Source organism: Ambystoma mexicanum, chromosome 10 (assembly GCF_040938575.1).
Source record: "Ambystoma mexicanum isolate Mex_15411 chromosome 10, UKY_AmexF1_1, whole genome shotgun sequence".
NCBI classification, from domain to species: domain Eukaryota; kingdom Metazoa; phylum Chordata; class Amphibia; order Caudata; family Ambystomatidae; genus Ambystoma; species Ambystoma mexicanum.
The window spans coordinates 501,716,170-501,734,805 of record NC_090932.1 but is presented as its reverse complement, the minus strand read 5'-3'; the positions used below and the strand labels follow the sequence as shown (position 1 = coordinate 501,734,805).

General features: G+C 47.8%; 1 protein-coding gene across 2 annotated transcripts in view; it reads left to right on the top strand.

Annotated features, from left to right (window-relative positions):
* Positions 1 to 18,636, top strand: part of EPHB1 (EPH receptor B1) — a 1,076,389-nt gene that overhangs the window by 715,253 nt on the left and 342,500 nt on the right. For both annotated transcript variants that reach the window (XM_069618048.1, XM_069618049.1), the window contains exon 5: positions 3,657 to 3,992. In XM_069618048.1, coding sequence (XP_069474149.1) covers positions 3,657 to 3,992 — 336 coding nt within the window. The remainder of the gene's footprint in view (positions 1 to 3,656; positions 3,993 to 18,636) is intronic.

The following is an 18,636-nucleotide window of genomic DNA, read 5'->3' as shown; positions in this document are numbered from 1 at the left end:
TGTCAGTATTTGGGAAGCGATAGTAAAGTGACCTCGTGCATCATGCCCTTGGCTGCTGCGCTTTTAAGTGCCTTTGTTGAGCTCTCCTCTTTGTCTGCTGGGTATGCTGCATTCCTATTGGCTCTGCTGCCGCCTGCATCCCTCCAGGCCTCCTGATGCTGCTGCTGCTCGCCTCTATATTCATCAGAATCGTGGAGGCGGTTCTCTCTTACCCAATACTGACAGCCAAACACAGGTAAATGAACAAGCACATAAGGCCCGTCCATATGAACGTCTCTTATTTTAACGACCAGTTAAAGGCAACACAGAAATAAAATACATCAAACCAAAGCAATCAATCAGAAAAAAAAGAAAGCCTAGCACGAATCACTAGCATGTAAGAACTCACCAAACATGCCTTGGAAACCAATTATGTGATAAATACCACAGACGGTAGATTACCACTATTCTGAAATTACCGTGCAGCTTTATGTTAATAGCCGTGGCGTTGCTATTATCTGGCCTTCCCTTTGCTCAATCTCTTTCCTCCAGGAGACTAAGGCACGGCTTGCGTGGCTGACGGCTACTTATGCCACCGATGTAATATGATACAAGTACAGTGCTGATTTGGCGCAGCACAAAAGAATGAGGACATAACGTACGCTACTGCTAGCAGCATATAATAAGGACAGGCGCTAAATGCTGCAGGGGGTAACCAGGTCCAGGACCCCCTGCACTGCTTTTTGTCACTTGTGTGCACTGGTCACGCAAAGCACATGTTCCACATTGCTGGAGCTGGTTGTGAATTTAAGATTTGTAGCACTAGCTAAACGTGAATCATTACTTGGACTGTCATTTCCAGTAGTGTCTGGCGGTATTTTGTTCTCTGATGGGAATTGCTGGTGATAACTATGCCACTGGCGGTAAAGTGGCAGATTGCATTTTATGGCTGCGCTGAATGTACCCCTGCTGCAATGGGCAGTGTTTTAGTTATCTCTTCTGGAGATGGTCTTGTCAGCCATGTTATAATGGCAACCTTGGATTTTAACATAAAGGACCAGAAACCCAATCATTAGCGCTAAGGTTCTCACTTTCATGAAATATATTCCTTTTAAAAAAGATAAAGGAGCAGGTTTTTTGCCACCTTGTAGTGCAAATGGTGACTTTTTGCATTGAGAGGACCTGACCTGTTTGCACAAAGAGGTGCCCTCCAGGCAATTCACGCCTAGGGGGAAAATGAGCCCCCTTGAGTAATGTAAGTCCTGGCCCTTGCCTTCACTGTTGCATACTTGAAGTTGTGGGTCCTGCAAGTCCCAGGATGGAAAGTGAAAACCCAGGACATCCCCAAGGAGCCACGTTTACACGGGATCACATGGTAGCTTTGATAAAGAAGTCTGCTGCAGCTATGTATGCTGCAATTACTTTATTTTGTATCAAACATATAGAAATGTGCAGCATCTGGTGCCAGTTTATGCCAATATCTATTGAACAGCACCTTAACTGTAAGTGCTGCTGCTGAAATGGGGTCAAACTAATGTGAAAATGCACAGGCCGCCACAAAAAGCAGTGAATAGGTGTGAAGTTGTATGTGAGTTGTTCAACACGGAGGCTGAATCGTACGATGCAACCCCTGACGCAAGTGTTGGCAAGGGAAGTGACATCACAGGATCTGACATCACAGGCTAGGACGTTTGGGTGACACACTGGCTAGAACTTATTTACAGGACACCTCTAATGCAGAATAAGCCCCCTGTTTTGGGAAAGGCAGCATGGCACGATGGCCTCATGCTTTCCTGGGGTTTTTGTTACTCTCTTGGTTAGCCCGTTTTCTTCACTGCAGGGGCGTGTCCAGGCTCTTTTGACTCGGGTGGCCCAAGTGGGGCACTGATTTATGTAGGGGTGGCATGAAGTACGAGCCGACACACACATAAAGATCTTAGTTTAGGATCATGGGGTGGCACCTGAGGTGGCCAATCAGATTCCAGGAGTAGCAGGTGCCAGCCCAGGCCACTCCCTGGACACGCCCCTGCTTCACTGCAGAGAGTCTTAGGTCTTTGCTGTCAATGAAATCCTTTCTCACTGTCTGCTGCTTGAGGCTCCCCCTACTGAAGGCTTAATCATAATGTGGCCCTTTGGGTATTTTGGACTTCAACTTTCATCAGCCTTAGTCAGCATTTTCAGTGGTGAAGAATCATGGTTGTTGTAGTCGAAATCATCCGGAAGGCCACATAAGAGCAACCATCTTCTATTTCTTGGCGAGTCATTATCAAAGGTATTGTTTGTGTCCATGACAGCACAGGGTCTCTACTGCTTTGCGTTCCGCTGTTTTCAACCTGAGTTACTCTCACTGGGGACAGAATACAGATGTTTGCACTGGTGCAAGTGCAATTGTGCATGGTATTAGCACTAGGGCAAAACATGCCACAAAGCAAAAACAGATTGTTTCATTGCATTTTTGCATTAGGCCAACATTATCGTAGGGCTAATTTCTTGCAAAGTTACACTTGCACCAGTGTAAAGTGTCTGTGCTACAGCCCCTGCTGTACTTAATGTGCAGGGCACGTGTTGCTTTCATTCCATTGTGGAGGCTCCCCTTCTGGTTCATTGACTCTCCTTATCCCTTATTCTAATCACCCTCACCGGAGCTGCGCAAATCGGTGTTCTGTCCTACGCAATCCCATGCGAAGGGTGGTGATATTTGCCTTTTATATATATATATATATATACCCCTTAACCACATTTTGGGATATGGTAACGGAAATTCTATGTATATTGAAATAATTCCTGCTGGTTTTGTGTTTTAACCAAATGAGAATTGTGTGGGCATATAAAGCCTGACGGGTGCCTTATATGTTACAATCATTAAAACATAAATAAAAATAAAATCCAATTCGGCCTACTCGCATGATGCAGTCCGTAATAGTGGTCCCCCTTCCAATGTACACGTAATGGGGGCATTCATGTGTAGCAGGAATGTTGGTAGGGAGCATAACGTGTGTGGGAGACATGTGTGCACAGGCATGAGAATAGCTACACTCCTGTTGCTCTTTGCAAGGTACACACGGTGCTCCAAGATCATTGCATGTAATCATTTCAGGGGGGCGGGGGTCTCTGACGCAGCCATTGGGAAGTGACATCATAGGAAGTGATGATTTCCGCAAGCAAAAGATGCACATTTCGTTCGACTTGTCTTTCAGAGTTGAAGACAGTGCACGGGACAAATAAACATTTGCCAATACACTATATGTTCTTATTGCATTGCTGGTTGTTCATTGTAAAATGTACGTGCCTTTTAGATCCAAGAAACCCCAACAAAACGTGCCGTGTAGCAAGACGTCAACATGAAATATGATATTGCTCAGTGATAGGCGACTCGTGGTGTTATGGTTAAGTGTCTAGTCGGACGACCGGGGTTCGAATCCCGGTCGCGGCACTGCACACTTCAAGTTGAGGCATTGGGTAATTATTTTTTGAAATTCCAAGAACAAACATGAGGGACAGCAAACTGGGCAGACACGCCCACCTGCATGGTCCCTCGACCTGTGCCCTGCATTTAAGCAAGACATGGGGAAGGTCAGCCATGCCCCAGAGAGTGCCTGTTATTTAACCTCATTAGCTATGCAGTCATGTGAAGGACAACTGGGCAATGTTTAACACTTCCTCTTTTCTGCCATCAGGTGTTCCCTCGGGCCCACGGAATGTCATTTCCATTGTCAACGAGACATCCATCACCCTCGAGTGGCATCCGCCGCGGGAAACAGGTGGCCGTGAGGACGTCACGTACAACATTATCTGCAAGAAGTGCCGCTCGGACCGGCGCAGCTGCTCACGCTGTGACGACAATGTGGAGTTTGTGCCACGCCAGTTGGGCCTGGCTGAAGGCCGGGTGTTCATCAGCAGCCTTTGGGCTCACATGCCGTACACCTTTGAGATACACGCCGTCAACGGGGTGTCCAACAAGAGCCCGTTCCCTCCGCAGCATGTGACGGTGAACATCACCACAAACCAAGCAGGTAAGGCACGCACATACCTTTCTTATATTATACGTTAACAGCGAGTCTTGAACCCTTCTGCGCTCTGATGGATTGACAGAGCTAGGTAATGTCTTCAGAGCTGGTACAGCACTGGTAGAGGAATCTCGCTTCTTCCCCGTAGTCCTCACATATAGTGCATACCCAATCTTACATGACTGAGGTCACAACGGCATCACTACATATTATTCCCACCAAAAATATCACTGTATATACGGTCATCTGGAACGGCCATAGCCGTTATTTTTGGGGGGATCATTTTGGGGGTTTTTGGGAGCGGGGGTCGCGGGGGTGCCTCCCGCTCCTTTAAAAATAATGCAAGCTTGCAGCGCCATCCCCTGCACGTTCCATGCCTTAATGTCGCTGCAAAAATATGGCGATATTTTTGTATGGCGATATTTTTACGGGGATATTAACACATGGAACCGTTACAACTTGGTCTCAACATGTGTTCAATACCTGGCCTCTTCATGCTTGGATAATGGCCATGTCGCCGAGTCTGCTTCAAAGCTCTTGGGCCTGAAGGGAGAGACACAAGTGGGAGAAGCAAAGGGGCAGTTCCTGGTGAAGAGCACCCGAGAACTGGTGAAGTCCTTACCTGCTTTGTGTATGATCTGGCTCATCGGCATGTGCAGTTTGTCTTATGATTGGTTTGGCTAAAAATGTATCTGTAAACTATATAGCTGTATAAATAAATAAATAAATAAATAAATAAATAAATAAATAAAATTTAAAAAAAAAGAGCAGATGCAGGCCAAGTTGGGCCAGAAATGTTGGGTTTTAGACCTCTGGAGGACTGCACGTGGTGGCCATGTGGAGGACATGAGGATTAGTTTTCCAGAGGGTTGTGCCTTGAGTGTGCAGTGTCCTAGTGCCAAAATGGTTGTACTTGGCATACTGAAACAAGAGCACGCTTTGGGCTGCCAGTCTGCTGTGTCTTTCTGGTTGGTGAGTGAAGAACAGTCTGATGAGGTAGCCAGACGCATGCCCACGGAACCATGCACCAGGCATAGGATTTTGAAACCCAACCGTGCTCTGCTAGAAGCCAATGCAGGGATTTCAACGCAGCAAGACCTGCAATGTGTTTTACTCCAGAACCTTGTGTAAATGATACTAAAATAGGGCAGGCGGGACATTAGCACAACAAGCGTAATGCTATACATCGCGGCTGGGCAGCACCGGGAGATTATCTCTTTGCCCAGCATGCCGTGGTGTTAGCGTAACTGATCTGGATCGTGAGGAGCAATACGAAAGTCCTCCCCTCACTTCCTTGCCTGCTTCTTCTTCCTCCTCTTCTTTTTTGCATCATGACCAACTTCTTTTTGACCCTTTATTTACTGCAGGAGACGTATATCATTCTCAAGCGCTTGCTGATGTTCCTTTCCTCCTCCCCACCCCTGAGTCTTCCTCTGCTCCCGTGTCTTCTTTCCTGGCTTCCTTCCTTCATGTTCACTCCCCTGTTTTTTTTTTTTTTTTTTGCTCTGTCGTGTTGACCCCATCCATCTTGGTTGGTTTGGGGGTTTCTCGCAATTCTCTTTGGGAGCTTGAACGGCGCAGGCTGAAATCCTGCTCCCAGCTGATCTTGCTGCTCTTTGCTTCCTTCGCTCGTCTTGCGACCTGCCTTATTCCATGTTCAGAAGCTGCACTCTCCATCTCCCATTACTTCCCTTTCTCCTCGTACTCGCTTCATTTCTCTTCTTAATAATCTACTCGCCACTCGTGCTCCTGATCCTACCCTTAATTTCTCACTTTCTGCTTCCCATTTTGCCTATTACTTTACTGTGCACTAAATCACCCCATGCCCTTTCAGGGCGAAAGATGCTGACACCCCACAGCGTAAGACATGGATCAGCAATGCACCTGCAGGTCATTGCTGACCCTTCTGTACATTGCTCACCATGTGTCAGCACCGTTGTTAGCCTCTGCTCCCCCATGCGTGTGTGCCCCTCCCTCCAACAGCGATTTCCCGTGGATATGTGGAATTTCAGAAATACTGAATGCAGGCTTTTAGAAATATTGCATACACCAAAAGGATTCTGGCAGCTGTTAAGACGCACTCTGTAGGGGACCCCTCAGAATAGCACCTGCAGTACTGCTAATTAGGATTTCTGGGGGTAATACTGCCAGACCCCTCATAGTCCGAGTGTCAGAGTGGCCCTATGGACTCAGTCTATATGTTGAATCCAGGCCCCGTATCTAGTAACTGAGCTAGTGTCACATGAGCCTCAAAGCCACCACAGAGGTAAGTATTAAAAAGGCACTCTCATGAAGTATTTTCTTTTTAAAACATTGAAGTAATTACCGGTGGCATCCTAAGGGACAGTAACAGGTTCATAAAACGTGTTCAATAACCCCAACAATGAGCCCTCTGGCTCGCGAGGGCTGCCATCTTTCCCACTGCCTCGCAGCTCACCAACGCGCCAATGGTAATAGCTTTTACTTTTGAACATTCCCTGCGTTGTGGCCGTTCCTGAGTGGATGTGAAACTGCCTCCCTCGGGGGCCGTGGGGACGTGGGGCGGGACAATGAGGACCTCACAGCGCACAGTTTGCAGCGTGATCTGGTGCAAACGTGAGCGTATCTGGGCTGGTGTGTTGTTTACTTGCGGTGCCACGTGGCAGATGCGTATTCCTGTGCAGCTACTACCCCAGACTCCAATGTCTAGTGTTAAAACGAGCCACGTTTCTGTCGCCCAGCATTGCATGCATGCGCGGATAAGTGAGGGGGCTCGCCTCGGCAATGGTTTGGCCACCCTGTGTCTCTCTCGCGGCGGTGGCAGGTCAGCGCGCCGGCCCCTGTTGCAGCAGACGCTTGCCTTTGTCTCCCGCCGCATCCTACGCTGGGGCGACTTTTGACCTCAGCACTCCCATTAGGCCACTGACCCTCCCTTGGCGCACGCTTATTTCCGACTGCGCGGCATCCATTTCCTATGAGACCCTGGAAAAGTATCTAGGCCTCCCTACGTTTCCAGTTTGATTATTTAGAACATCTTACACCCCATGTAAGGCCATGCTGGTCTGCCCTTTGCAAGGGCAAATCTTGGGCAGGGCCGACTTGCCCCTCCACCCTCCCAAGACTGCTCAGACATTAAATACAATTAGAGTGACTAACAATAAGACCTGCTAGTACGGCGCTTAGAAGTGGAATGATGCAGGCATGAAGCACTATATAAGAAACCCATTATTATTATTAGCATTTGTCCAATATGTTGAGTCTGAGTGCCTGCCTACAATGTGCATTTCCGGAGTGCTCCGAGGTGCTCTTTGTGTGGTGTTTGTGGGTGATTGACTTTCACACGCCGCTCTTATTTTTCCCTGCGATAAATGCACACTATATATTTTCGAATGTAGTGATCTCCAACTGTGTTTATTCTGAGCCCCCGTCCGCCCCCAAACCCTTGAGTAAGCATACTGTCGCGGTCTCCCCCATCTACCTGAACTGCTTACATTTTCTGTAGGATGCAGTTTTCCCATTTAAAAGAGTCTCACGCTCCCCTGGCCGTTCTCGGATCCCCACTATGGGGCCCTACCCCCAGTTAAAAGTTCAAGGCCCTCACACCCTCGCCCCCGCATGAGGTCATCTGCGCCAGGGCCCTGGAGTGGACAGCTGTCTTTGAGTCATGATTTTTCTAGACGGACTCTGCGCTGCGCCTTTAATTTTGTAGGGGACAAGCCCCAGGGGGAGGAGAGGAGCTAATCGGACTCATTATAGGCCGCTCTGCTTGTCATCTGTCTGACTCACCATGTGCTGTAAACCCTGTTATCCCCGCCCCCTTCAGTCGCCCATGCGCCCGCCCTTCCTTCGCACCCGGCTCCCATCCATCTATTGATTGGTTCCTTTCCTTTGCGCTCACTGCCGTTTAATCACCATCACTCACTCGGTCCGCGCTGCCTTTGTGCTTCCTCCCACTCCTCCTCTAATCTCCCTTAGCTTCCAGCTCCAGTTGGCTTTCCTTCCTCCCCTCCTCCCGCTAGGTAGTTTATTCCCTCCCCCACCCCTCCTGTCTGCTTCTACCATTCCACCATTCTTGTAACGTCTTTCTTCAACCACTTCTATGTCCCTTCCTCTCTGCGTCTTTCCTCCACACGCTCTTCACTCCGCCTTCCCTAGCCTGACTTCTCCCTTCTTCTCTCTCACCCTTTCACCTCGTCCAATTCTTTCCTCGCATCTCCTGCACGATCCTCCCTTCTCCCTCCCTGTTTTTCTTGCCTCATCTTGCCATCTCTCTTTCCAGCCCGCCATGCCTTGCCTCATGCCAACCCTTTCTTCCCTTATCTTTTCCATTCTTTAGCTATCTCCCTCTCCCTCACCACACCTTCCTGACTTTATCTCACCCCCTTGCTCTCTTTCCTCTCCCCTTTACTTACTTCATCATCCCTCTTGCTTTACATATAATCATATTTTTTTATAATTGGATTTTTATAACACACTTAATGCCCAGAGGTTTCTAAGCAGGACCGGGGATCGAACCCGGGTTGCTCCAAGCCAAGCACATTGCCCCTGAGCTAGCCTCCTGAGCTATTCTCCTCCTCTTTCTGTCCACCCCTCACCCTCTTGCCTCCCTACAATCCTTTCTTCCCCATTAGATCCTCACTTCTGCATTCCTCCATTGCTCCCTCAATGTCGCACCCTCTCTCTTGCCACTCAATGTTGCTCCCTCATTGTCTCGCCTCACTTTCTGCATTACTTTTCAGAGATTAAAGTATCTGCAAGGCGGGCCTAAGCAGCCTATATATTGATGACGCAGCAGAAATGTACCTCATGTCTAGTCCACAACTGATCACATGAGCACACATTCTGCTGGGTTTGAGAGTGCTTGTTCATTCCCCCTCAGACGAGGTTCCTTTTTGGATACTTTGAAATAGGCCGGTTTCTGCACTCCTCACAGACAGATTTTACACATTTCGCTGCGTCACCTGCACATCAGCTCAAATGTTGAGATTGTAATGACCCATGTAATATTCATGGAACATGTGTAGTCAAGCATGCGTAGGTGCGTGTGGTGGCGAATGTATTACGGACATTACGGACGTAAGACAGTGGCCCTCGTTGTGTATGACCTCCCTCTATGCTACATTATTGTACACTGTGGCTCTCTGCATCGCTTGGTGTTCAGGGTGTGTTGTGTTCTTGTTTATGTTTCCACGTGGGTTCACCTACGTGCGAGACACTTGTGGCACATCTTGAATGTCCTGTGATGGTTGCACAGGCATTCTGCTCCTTCTCCAGTGGTAGACATAAGTAGAAGTGTACCAAAAATAGTAGTGGAACTGTGACCCCCATCAGGGGGGCAGAGTAGGCATTAAGGAGCAGCGTGCAACACATTTTTCAAGTCTTGCAGCCATGCTGGTTAGTTGAAGCATATTTCAGATTAGCTGTAACTGCCATAGAGTAAACAAGTGCAGAAGAGTGCTTTAACTTCACAAAACAGTTCCGGAAAGGTGAACAGGGTTGCAAAAAGTAGCGGAACTGTTAACAGTAAAAATGAAAAGTTAGTGAACGCCGCTCCCGACAGTTCCCGCTCACTTCAACCATAGTCTGTCTCCGCTCACCAAACTCTCGCCTCTCTCTGCTTCTATAGCCAATCCGCCGATGACTTTCCTCCAGTCTTCATCACGACCGGGGGAGGGGGGGGCTAGAAAACTGCCACCAGCCCATGCAGGGCTTTCCTTGATGCACACGTTCTTGCTAGGCTTGCCGTATAGTCGCTCCGCCCTCAAGGGGCATCAAGGGTGGTCAGGAGCCGTAATTCCCCCTTAATTCAAGTTGCATAGACTCAGGATCCTTACCCCTCCAGCCCCCATGTGCCAGCCTTGATGTTCTGCAGTCTCCATGTCTGCTCAGTTGAAATATTCACCAGGCTTGGCATGACAGTCCTTCACAGCAGTAAGGGACATTTTGGATTGAAATGAGAGAGAGTGAGCAGAAAGATAAAATACACTGTATCATGTATAGTTGCCAAGAGGAAATATACACAAAATGCAATCCTAAGTGTTTTGTCTCCCAGCCAACTGAGACAAGTACTATCCTGCGAGTGTGTTTGTCAGAGGACTAATGAAAATAGATACATAGATACATTTAGTAAAGTTTAGGGTCCCTTTACCCCAAGGATGAAGAGTATCTACTAGAGGGGGGATGGGCTGCAGTGCTACAGCTGTGAGCATTGCAGACGAGGAGAGAAGGGGCACAATTACTCGGTGAGTTATGAATTTGGCTGTCATGCTGTCCCCACCGTTCTCGGTACAGCATAAGGTAGGGGCTGTGAAAGAAACTATTTGAGGAGAATTTAGATGTACAAGAGGTCAAGGATTTCCATGCAGCTTAAACATGATCCATTCTGAAGGCTGCCATTGGTTCAGAGGCTCTGAGGCTGTTGAAGCATCAATGTTATGTTATGTTATCAAAGCTTAGTATAGTGCCGATATTACCCGGAGGCGTCTTGGTGCTGTTACAGGACCCCACATGGGTAATCAGAGAGAGTAACAGAAAATGACAAAATGAATCCTACTGCTCAATGGGGGTATATAATAGTTTTTAGAGCCTTGCAACATTTAAAACAGTTGTCACTGAGTCTCAGAATCAGGGGCAGGGGGTTTCCAAAGCCGTGGATCACTCTCCAGGAGGCTGCCCACGGTGAGTTTGGCCCCAGATGGCCCCACAACTACTTAAAACACCGTAAAAGTGTTTTGAAAATGGCTTTTTAGCGCGCTCGGCGCTCCAGTCCCCTTCCTCCTTCCCCCCTCCTTCCCCAGCCCAATCCCACCTCCCAGCCCTCCCCCGGCACCCTAATTGGTCTCCTAGCCCAGGAAATGAGAAAAAAAAAGGAAACAAACTCAGCGAGCGTGGCATCCTCGCCACCACCATCACTCACCAGGAGGCTGCCCACGGTGAGTTTGCCCCCAGATGGCCCCACAACTACTTAAATACTGTAAAAGTGTTTTGAAAATGGCTTTTTAGCACGCTCAGCGCTCCAGTCCCCTTCCTCCTTCCCCCCTCCTTCTCCAGCCCAATCCTGCCTCCCAGCCCTCCCCCCGGCACCCTGATTGGTCTCTTGGCCACATATCACAAACCCTCTCAGGGCAGCCCTCTGCCCGGCAGCCCCTGTGGCTAAGGGCCCCAAGGCAAAGGGCGCTCCGACATTTGCAGCTCCAAGATGTGTCTGCAGGTTTCAGCAGGGGAAGCCAATGAAGGCAGAAGTCAACAGACACCAGTAAAAATTGTAAGTGTGGCACGGCTTGGGTGTAGAGCAATTACTCTACTCCAAAAAGCCCTTGCCACTCTAGCTTACCTTTCGTTTTTATGTATTTCCATAGCCTCACACCACGCATACTTAGAGATTTATGACCACCAACCTAAATCTACTCAATACTGACTAGACTGTAAATGTTGCCTGCATTACATACTAACCCAACTACTTGGCAATGTTAGCATGTACCACACTTAGATGGAATTCTCAATTTTAGCTTGTGTCAAATCTAGACAGGATTGTTAATGTTAGCATGTATCACACTTAGATGGAATTCTCAATTTTACCATGCATCAAATCTAGACAGGACTATGCATGTTAACATGTACCACACATAGATGGAATTCTTGACTTAATTCTGCGTCACATCTAGACAGGATTGTTAATGTTAGCATGTATCACACTTTGATGGAACTCATGACTTTAGCCTGCGTTACATATAGACAGGATTGTTAATGTTAGAATGTACGACACTTAGATGGAATTCTCAATTTTACCTTGTGTCAAATCTAGACAGGACTATGTATGTTGCCATGTACCACACTTAGATGGAATTCTTGACTTAATTCTGCGTCACATCTAGACAGGATTGTTAATCTTAGCATGTACCACACTTAGATGGAACTCATGACTTTAGCCTGTGTCACATCTAGACAGGATTATTTAATGTTAGCATGTACCACACTCAGATGGAACTCATGACTTTAGCCTGTGTCACATCTAGAAAGGATTATTTGATGTTAGCATGTACCACACTTAGATGGAATTCTTGACTTAATCCTGCTTCACATCTAGACATGTTTATGAATTTTAGCATGTGTCACACTTACATGGAAATTCTTGAATTTAGTCTGCGCCGCATCTAGTCCGGACTATGAATGCTAGCATGCGCCACACTTAGATGAAACTGTGAATGATGACAATCATAATCACTAGCCTTCCTCACATCTAGACAGAATTTTGAAATTAGCAAGCGCCACACACTCAGAAGGAATAGTGAATGATAGCAAACATCACACCTAGACACAATTGCAAGGACTGAAAGGCCAACTAACCAATACACTAACAATCTCTTCTCTCTGCATTCACTGCTCAAACTCTAACCAAACACAACCACAACTCTAATACGCAGCAATCCACACAAACATCACTACACTGCAACAACAAAACAAACCACACATAGACTTGCACAACAGCACACGACGACTACGGACCGCAAACACCCCAAGCCCAACCAACGGACCCACCGGGCTGAGGCTGCCAACAGCAAATCACTGCTCTCTTGCACTTTTCCAGCTTATCCCCACTAACTCACCCCCCCCCTCCCTCTTTCAGTGCCGCCAGAGCACCAGGGGACCACTCCGGTGATGATAGTGCGCGGTATAAATATCCTTTAACATTAACATTAACACAAGAGAATGCCTGGACCCCAACGGTGTTTTTTTTTAACCGGGGTCCAAAAACGTTGGTGACCAGCGGAGTGCAATGCCCTACCAGGGGCACAAAGAGTATGCTTTTTTCGCAGATACAAGGCCCCCTGGTCATGCAGTGCGTGATGAATAAGGCACAAGGCCATAAAGCTGTAACGCTCACCTGACTCCCACGGGGGCGCTGGCCTGGTTCGCGCTGCTGTGACCTCGTCTAAGGTGATGCGCAGGGTTCGGAAGACGGACTGGACCGGGCCCCAGATCTGGCTTGTCTGACTCGCAGAAGTATCCTTCTGTAGGTGAGAATAGGGGGTTAACTGTCTGCGGGATAATGCAATCGGCCTCCCACTTACCCCTCTCACCCTCCTCAAAACCCTTCTGTGCTTCCCCGTAGCGTCTCACCTTAGGGTCTGGAAGGACGAGCTCTCCATCCTGCTTCTGATGCAGGGGCGCGTTGGTATCCAGTTACGTCACTGGATTTTTGGATGGGTGAGAACCAAACTTGCTTGGCTTCCAGGTAAGTTTTTCTATAAGTGGTTCCCCTTATGTCCATGCATTAATGTTCTAATGCTAGTGTCTTTTTCCCCATAGGGGCCGGGGTACGGAATGCCGGGGAACAGGCACCGACCCGAGGTGAGCGGTGAAATCCTTGTGGAAATCAGGTAAGTCTTTAATGAGTGTTTTGGTAATGTCTTTTCATTCACTCATTAACGCTGATGTCTTTTTCCCCCTAGGGGCCGGGGTCCGAAAATGCCTGGATGCGGCGCGGACCCGAAATGAAAAGGTAATGACCCAACAGGTAAGTCTTGACATGGGGTTTTAGCTTCCCTTTTCCCTTCTTTCTCTCACCTTTGTTCTTGTCTTTTTCTCCCTAGGCGCGGGGGCGCGACTGCAAATCAGGATGGTCGCTGCTGAACATGGAGGCGCCCTGTAAAGGTGAGTAGAATGCGGCGCTTCAGCGATCGATGCGATGTGCTTTTAAAAATAAATGTCTTCCTTTTCAGGATTGTCGGCGAAATGTCTCTGGGATGCAGATTTAGCAGGTGAGGCCTTTTCCTTCTTCTGTTCTCTTGTTCCCTTCCTTTGCAGGTGATTCAGGATGCTGGCAGGTGTGGCAGAAGTCAAGATGCAGGAGCAGACACGGTGAGCGTCCAGCTGCTAGATGCAGAACAACGCGAAGCACGTGTGGCTGATCGGGTGTGGTTTAAATAGCCTTGGAAGAAGTTCCTAGAATGTGTCCTTCCTCCAATCAGGTATGTATCCTTCCCCGACCACGCCCGGGTGGTAAATGAGTCCCACAGGTAAAGTAGTTCCTTTCAGGCCTCAAGGAGGCCGGGGTTCTGCAGCATGGTCTGCATCAGGTAAGTGCACCCAAACACTTTCATATGAGCCTGGCGCCTATGGCGCCAGGACGCTGTCCAAAGGGCCCCTATAAGGGGTTGCTGGGACCTTCCCCGGGGACTTGATGTCCGCTTTCGGGGACGCAGGGCTGAGCCGGCTCCCCGGGAGCGGGCATCGTGACAGCACTCCCTGCCAAGACCCCTCCCAAGGTTGTTCCCTCCGGGGGTTTTGGTTTGTTTGGGAAGAGTCGGTGGAATTTCCTGACTAATCGAGGTGCATGCACATGGTCACTGGGTTCCCACGACCTCTCCTGAGGTCCGTACCCCTTCCAATCAATTAGGTAGAAAAGCTTTGACCTAAACATTTTTGAATCTAAAATGTTCTTCACTTCGAATTCGGGTTCCCCATCTATTTGAATAGGTTCTGGAGGTTTGAGTAGTCGGGTTCCGGGGACCACTGGTTTCAGAAGTGACACATGAAAAACAGGGTGTATTCGCATATTAGCTGGTAAATCAAGTTTAACCGCTACTGGGTTAATTATTGCCGTAATAGAATAAGGTCCCAGATATTTTGGGTTAAAAGTTCGAGGCCCTTTGAGCGGTAAATGTCTGGTAGCTAACCACACTTGATCCCCAATCTGATACGGAGGTGCTTCACTCCGATGTAGGTCAGCATTCTCCTTGTATTTTCTCTTGGCTTGTTGTAAATGCGTGGTTGCCTCTTTGAAGGCTCGGGTAATGGTAGAATGCAGATGTTCTACTGCGGGCACTCCGAGGTTCTGAGGTGAGTCGAGGTTTGAGGTTCGAGGGTGATGTCCAAACAAGGTATAAAAAGGACTATGGCCAGTTCCAGAGTGTACCGAATTATTATATGTGTATTCGGCTATCCAAAGAGTGTCTTTCCAGTTGCTTTCAGATTGCTGTAACATACACCGTGAGTACTGCTCAAGGGTCTGATTTGTCCTCTCGGTCTGACCATCGGTCTGAGGGTGGTGACTGGTCGATAATCTTACGTCGATTTGTGCCATTTGACAACATTTGCGCCAGAAGTGGGAAATTAATTTTTCTTCCCCGGTCAGAGATTAGTATAGATGGGAATCCATGTAGCCGAACAATATTTTCGAGGAATTCTTTGGCTAGGACAGAAGCTGAAGGTAAACCTTTCAAAGGAATGAAGTGGGCCATTTTGGAAAACAAATCCACAATTACCAGAATGGTATTGTATCCCGAACAAGGAGGCAAGTCCGTAATAAAATCCATTGATAGGGTGTACCAGGGTGCTGGCGGTATGTCTAGAGGTTGAAGGAGACCGGCTGGTCTTTTCTTTTGACCTTTATTTTGGGCGCAAACACCACAGGACATCACAAAAGATTTAACATCTTTTCGCCAAGAGGGCCACCAGAATTGTCGTTTCACCTTTTCCATTGTCTTGGCAATACCGGGGTGTCCCTCTATTAATGTATCATGATAACCTGAAATAACTAGTTTGTGTAAATCCTTGTGCGGCAGGAATAAGCGTCCTTGGTAATAAGGTAAACCATTATCTATGGTAAAGTCTGATCCCTTTTGTATCCAATCCTGTAGGACTGTAGGGTCCAGGAGTTGTTTCACTCTGACTTGAATGTCTTCAAGCGTCTGTAACAAAGTCATGCCTAGAATTCTCTGTTCGGGAATTATTGGTACTGGTTCTGAGTTTGTATCAGATTCTCCCATTCCAATTCGGGATAAGGCGTCTGCTTTGCCGTTCTTGCAGGCAGGTCGATAGGTAATCACGAAATCAAATTCAGCGAAAAACAAAGCCCATCGGAGCTGCCGTGATGACTGAGCCTTGGCGGTTTTCAAATACTGTAAATTCCGGTGAACAGTGATCACCGTGATGGTATGTCGAGCGCCAAGCAGGTAATGCCGCCAGGCTTTAAAAGCGGACTTTATGGCTAACAGTTCTTTGTCAGTGATTGCGTAATTAATCTCTGGTGCCGAGAATTTTCTGGACCAAAATGCTACGGGATGCAGTTGGTTGGTTTCAGGATCTCTTTGAGACAGAACTGCTCCCATGGCTAGGCTGGATGCGTCAGTTTCGACGACATACGAGAGATCTGGACGTGGGTGTTTCAATATAGGCGCGGAGGTAAACTTAGCTTTTAAATCCTGGAAGGCCTGCTCGGCTTCTTCAGACCATTCAAACGTTTATTTTTCCTCAAGAGTGCAGTAATGGGTTGTACTATGCGTGAAAATTCCGGGATAAACCTGCGATAGAAATTGGCAAAGCCGAGCATGCTTTGAACCCCTTTTACAGAGCTAGGTGATGGCCATTTGAGGATGGCATCCACTTTTCTTGAGTCCATTCGGACTCCTTTGGGTGTCAGGATGAAACCGAGAAACTCAACTTCTGTGATATGGAAAACACATTTCTCCAGTTTAGCAAATAGTTTGTGTTGGCGCAGTTTTTCCAGAACTGCCCTAACGTGTTTTCTGTGATCAGATTCCGAAGACGAGTACACTAGAATGTCATCGATATAGACAACAACACAAACATCGATGAGTTCCCGAAGGACATCATTCATGAAGAATTGGAAGGCAGCAGGCGCATTGCACAACCCGAAAGGCATTACCTGGTATTCGAATAATCCATATTTTGTACGGAAGGCTGTTTTCCATTCGTCGCCTTCTTTTACTCGCACCAGATGATATGCCCCCCGGAGATCTAACTTGGTGTATATGCAAGCGTCCTTCACCTGGTCAAGGAGTTCAGGAATCAGAGGCAGAGGATAACGGTTTTTAACCGTTATCTGGTTCAATGCGCGGTAACCGATACAAGTTCTAAGGTCGCCTTCTTTTTTAGGCACGAAGAACAAAGCCGAGGATGCCGGGGACTTTGACGGGCGAATAAAATCATTGGCGAGGTATTGATCCAAATATTGTCTCAAATGCAGGTTCTCAGGTTCGGTAAGGGCATAAATCCTGCTACAAGGGGGTTGTGCATCGGGCACCAGATCGATTTGGCAATCGTACGATCGGTGAGGAGGTAACGTGTTGGCCTCTTCCTTTTGGAAGACGTCCTGAAAGTCCTGGTATTCCGGAGGTAATTGCATGGAGGCAGAGGTTACAGATGCTAGATTAATCTTCAGGTTTTCTGGGTAGCATGTTTGTGCACAATCCGGGAAGGTTATTCTCTTAGCTCGCCAATCAATTCGAGGATTATGTGTCTCTAACCAAGGAATTCCAAGAATAACCTGAAACTGTGGAGCCTTGATTACATCAAACACAACTGCCTCCCGATGGCCGTCAGGACCAATAAGAGTCACCCCAGTAGTGGAATGTGTTACCGGTCCAGAGGCAATTTCAGTTCCATCGACTGTGGTGATGACATCTTTACTGGTTTTAGGACGGAGAGAGAGGTTAATCCTAGAGGCCAATTCACGATCCACATAGTTTCCAATAGCCCCACTATCGATGTATGCCTTTATTGCATGCAACCACTTAGGCTTTTCTGGATCTACGAGAACCATTGGCACAATGAAATGCGAGGTCTGAGAGTTAGTTTTCAAGCTCGGCAAGCGGACCCCTACGCTTGTCGGGCTGAGTCGTTTCCCGAAACAGTCTTCATGGTTTTTATCAGTGGCTCCTACCGCTTTTCGGGGCGGTTTTGCCGGGCAATCTCATAGAAAGTGTCCAGAGTTCCCACAATAAAGACATAATTTTAACTGCCGCCTCCTTTCACGTTCCTTTTGAGTTAAGGGTTCTTTAACCCCTCCAATTTGCATAGGCTCTGAGACATCAACTCCCTTGGGGTTAGCGTGGGTCTTGACCAACACCCGGGTCTCAAACCTGGACCGATCTGTTTTTCTGTTTTGAAGTCTGTGATCCAATTGAACCACTAAGTCTATATATTCTGTGCATTCTTGGGGCGGATTTACAACTTGGGCCAAGACATCTTTAAGTTCTCCGCGTAGACCTCGATAAAATAACGTGACTCTTTTATCCTCTGGCCATCCCGTTTCCACAATTAGTCTATTAAAGGTTGCAATATAGGATAGGAGGTCCTGATTGCCCTGTCGCAGGGATAGAAGTTGGTCATCCAGAGCCTGCCCCTGATAGTGTTGAGCAAATAACCTTTCCATGCTTGCTTGAAATCCTTGAAAATCACGGAGAATCGGGTCATCTTGAGTAACCAGTGGAACTGACCAATCGGCAGCGCAGCCGCTGAGATATGACAATACAAAGGCTACTTTGGTCTGATCATTAGGGAAGGCCACAGGTCTGCATAGGAAGTGCAAACGACACTGATTCATGAATACGGCAAATCGTTTGGGGTCCCCAGCAAAGCGTTCAGGTGGGGCCAGCAGCATGTTTCCAGGTAGATTAATCTGCACAGGGTTACTGGGAACCACAGGAGCGGGGTTCCCTCCGGAACAGGGTAGAGGAGTTTGTCCAGCTTGACCTTGCAAAAGCTGTCTGGCCAGGTCATCAGTTCTTTCCTTTGATATTATTAATTCCCTCTTGAGGGCATTAGTCTCTTGACGAGCGGCATGTACTTCGGCACGTAATTCCCCCAGTAATTGGGCCAACTGATCAGTCTCAGAAGTTTCCGTAGCGCCTGGGTGGGAATTTGT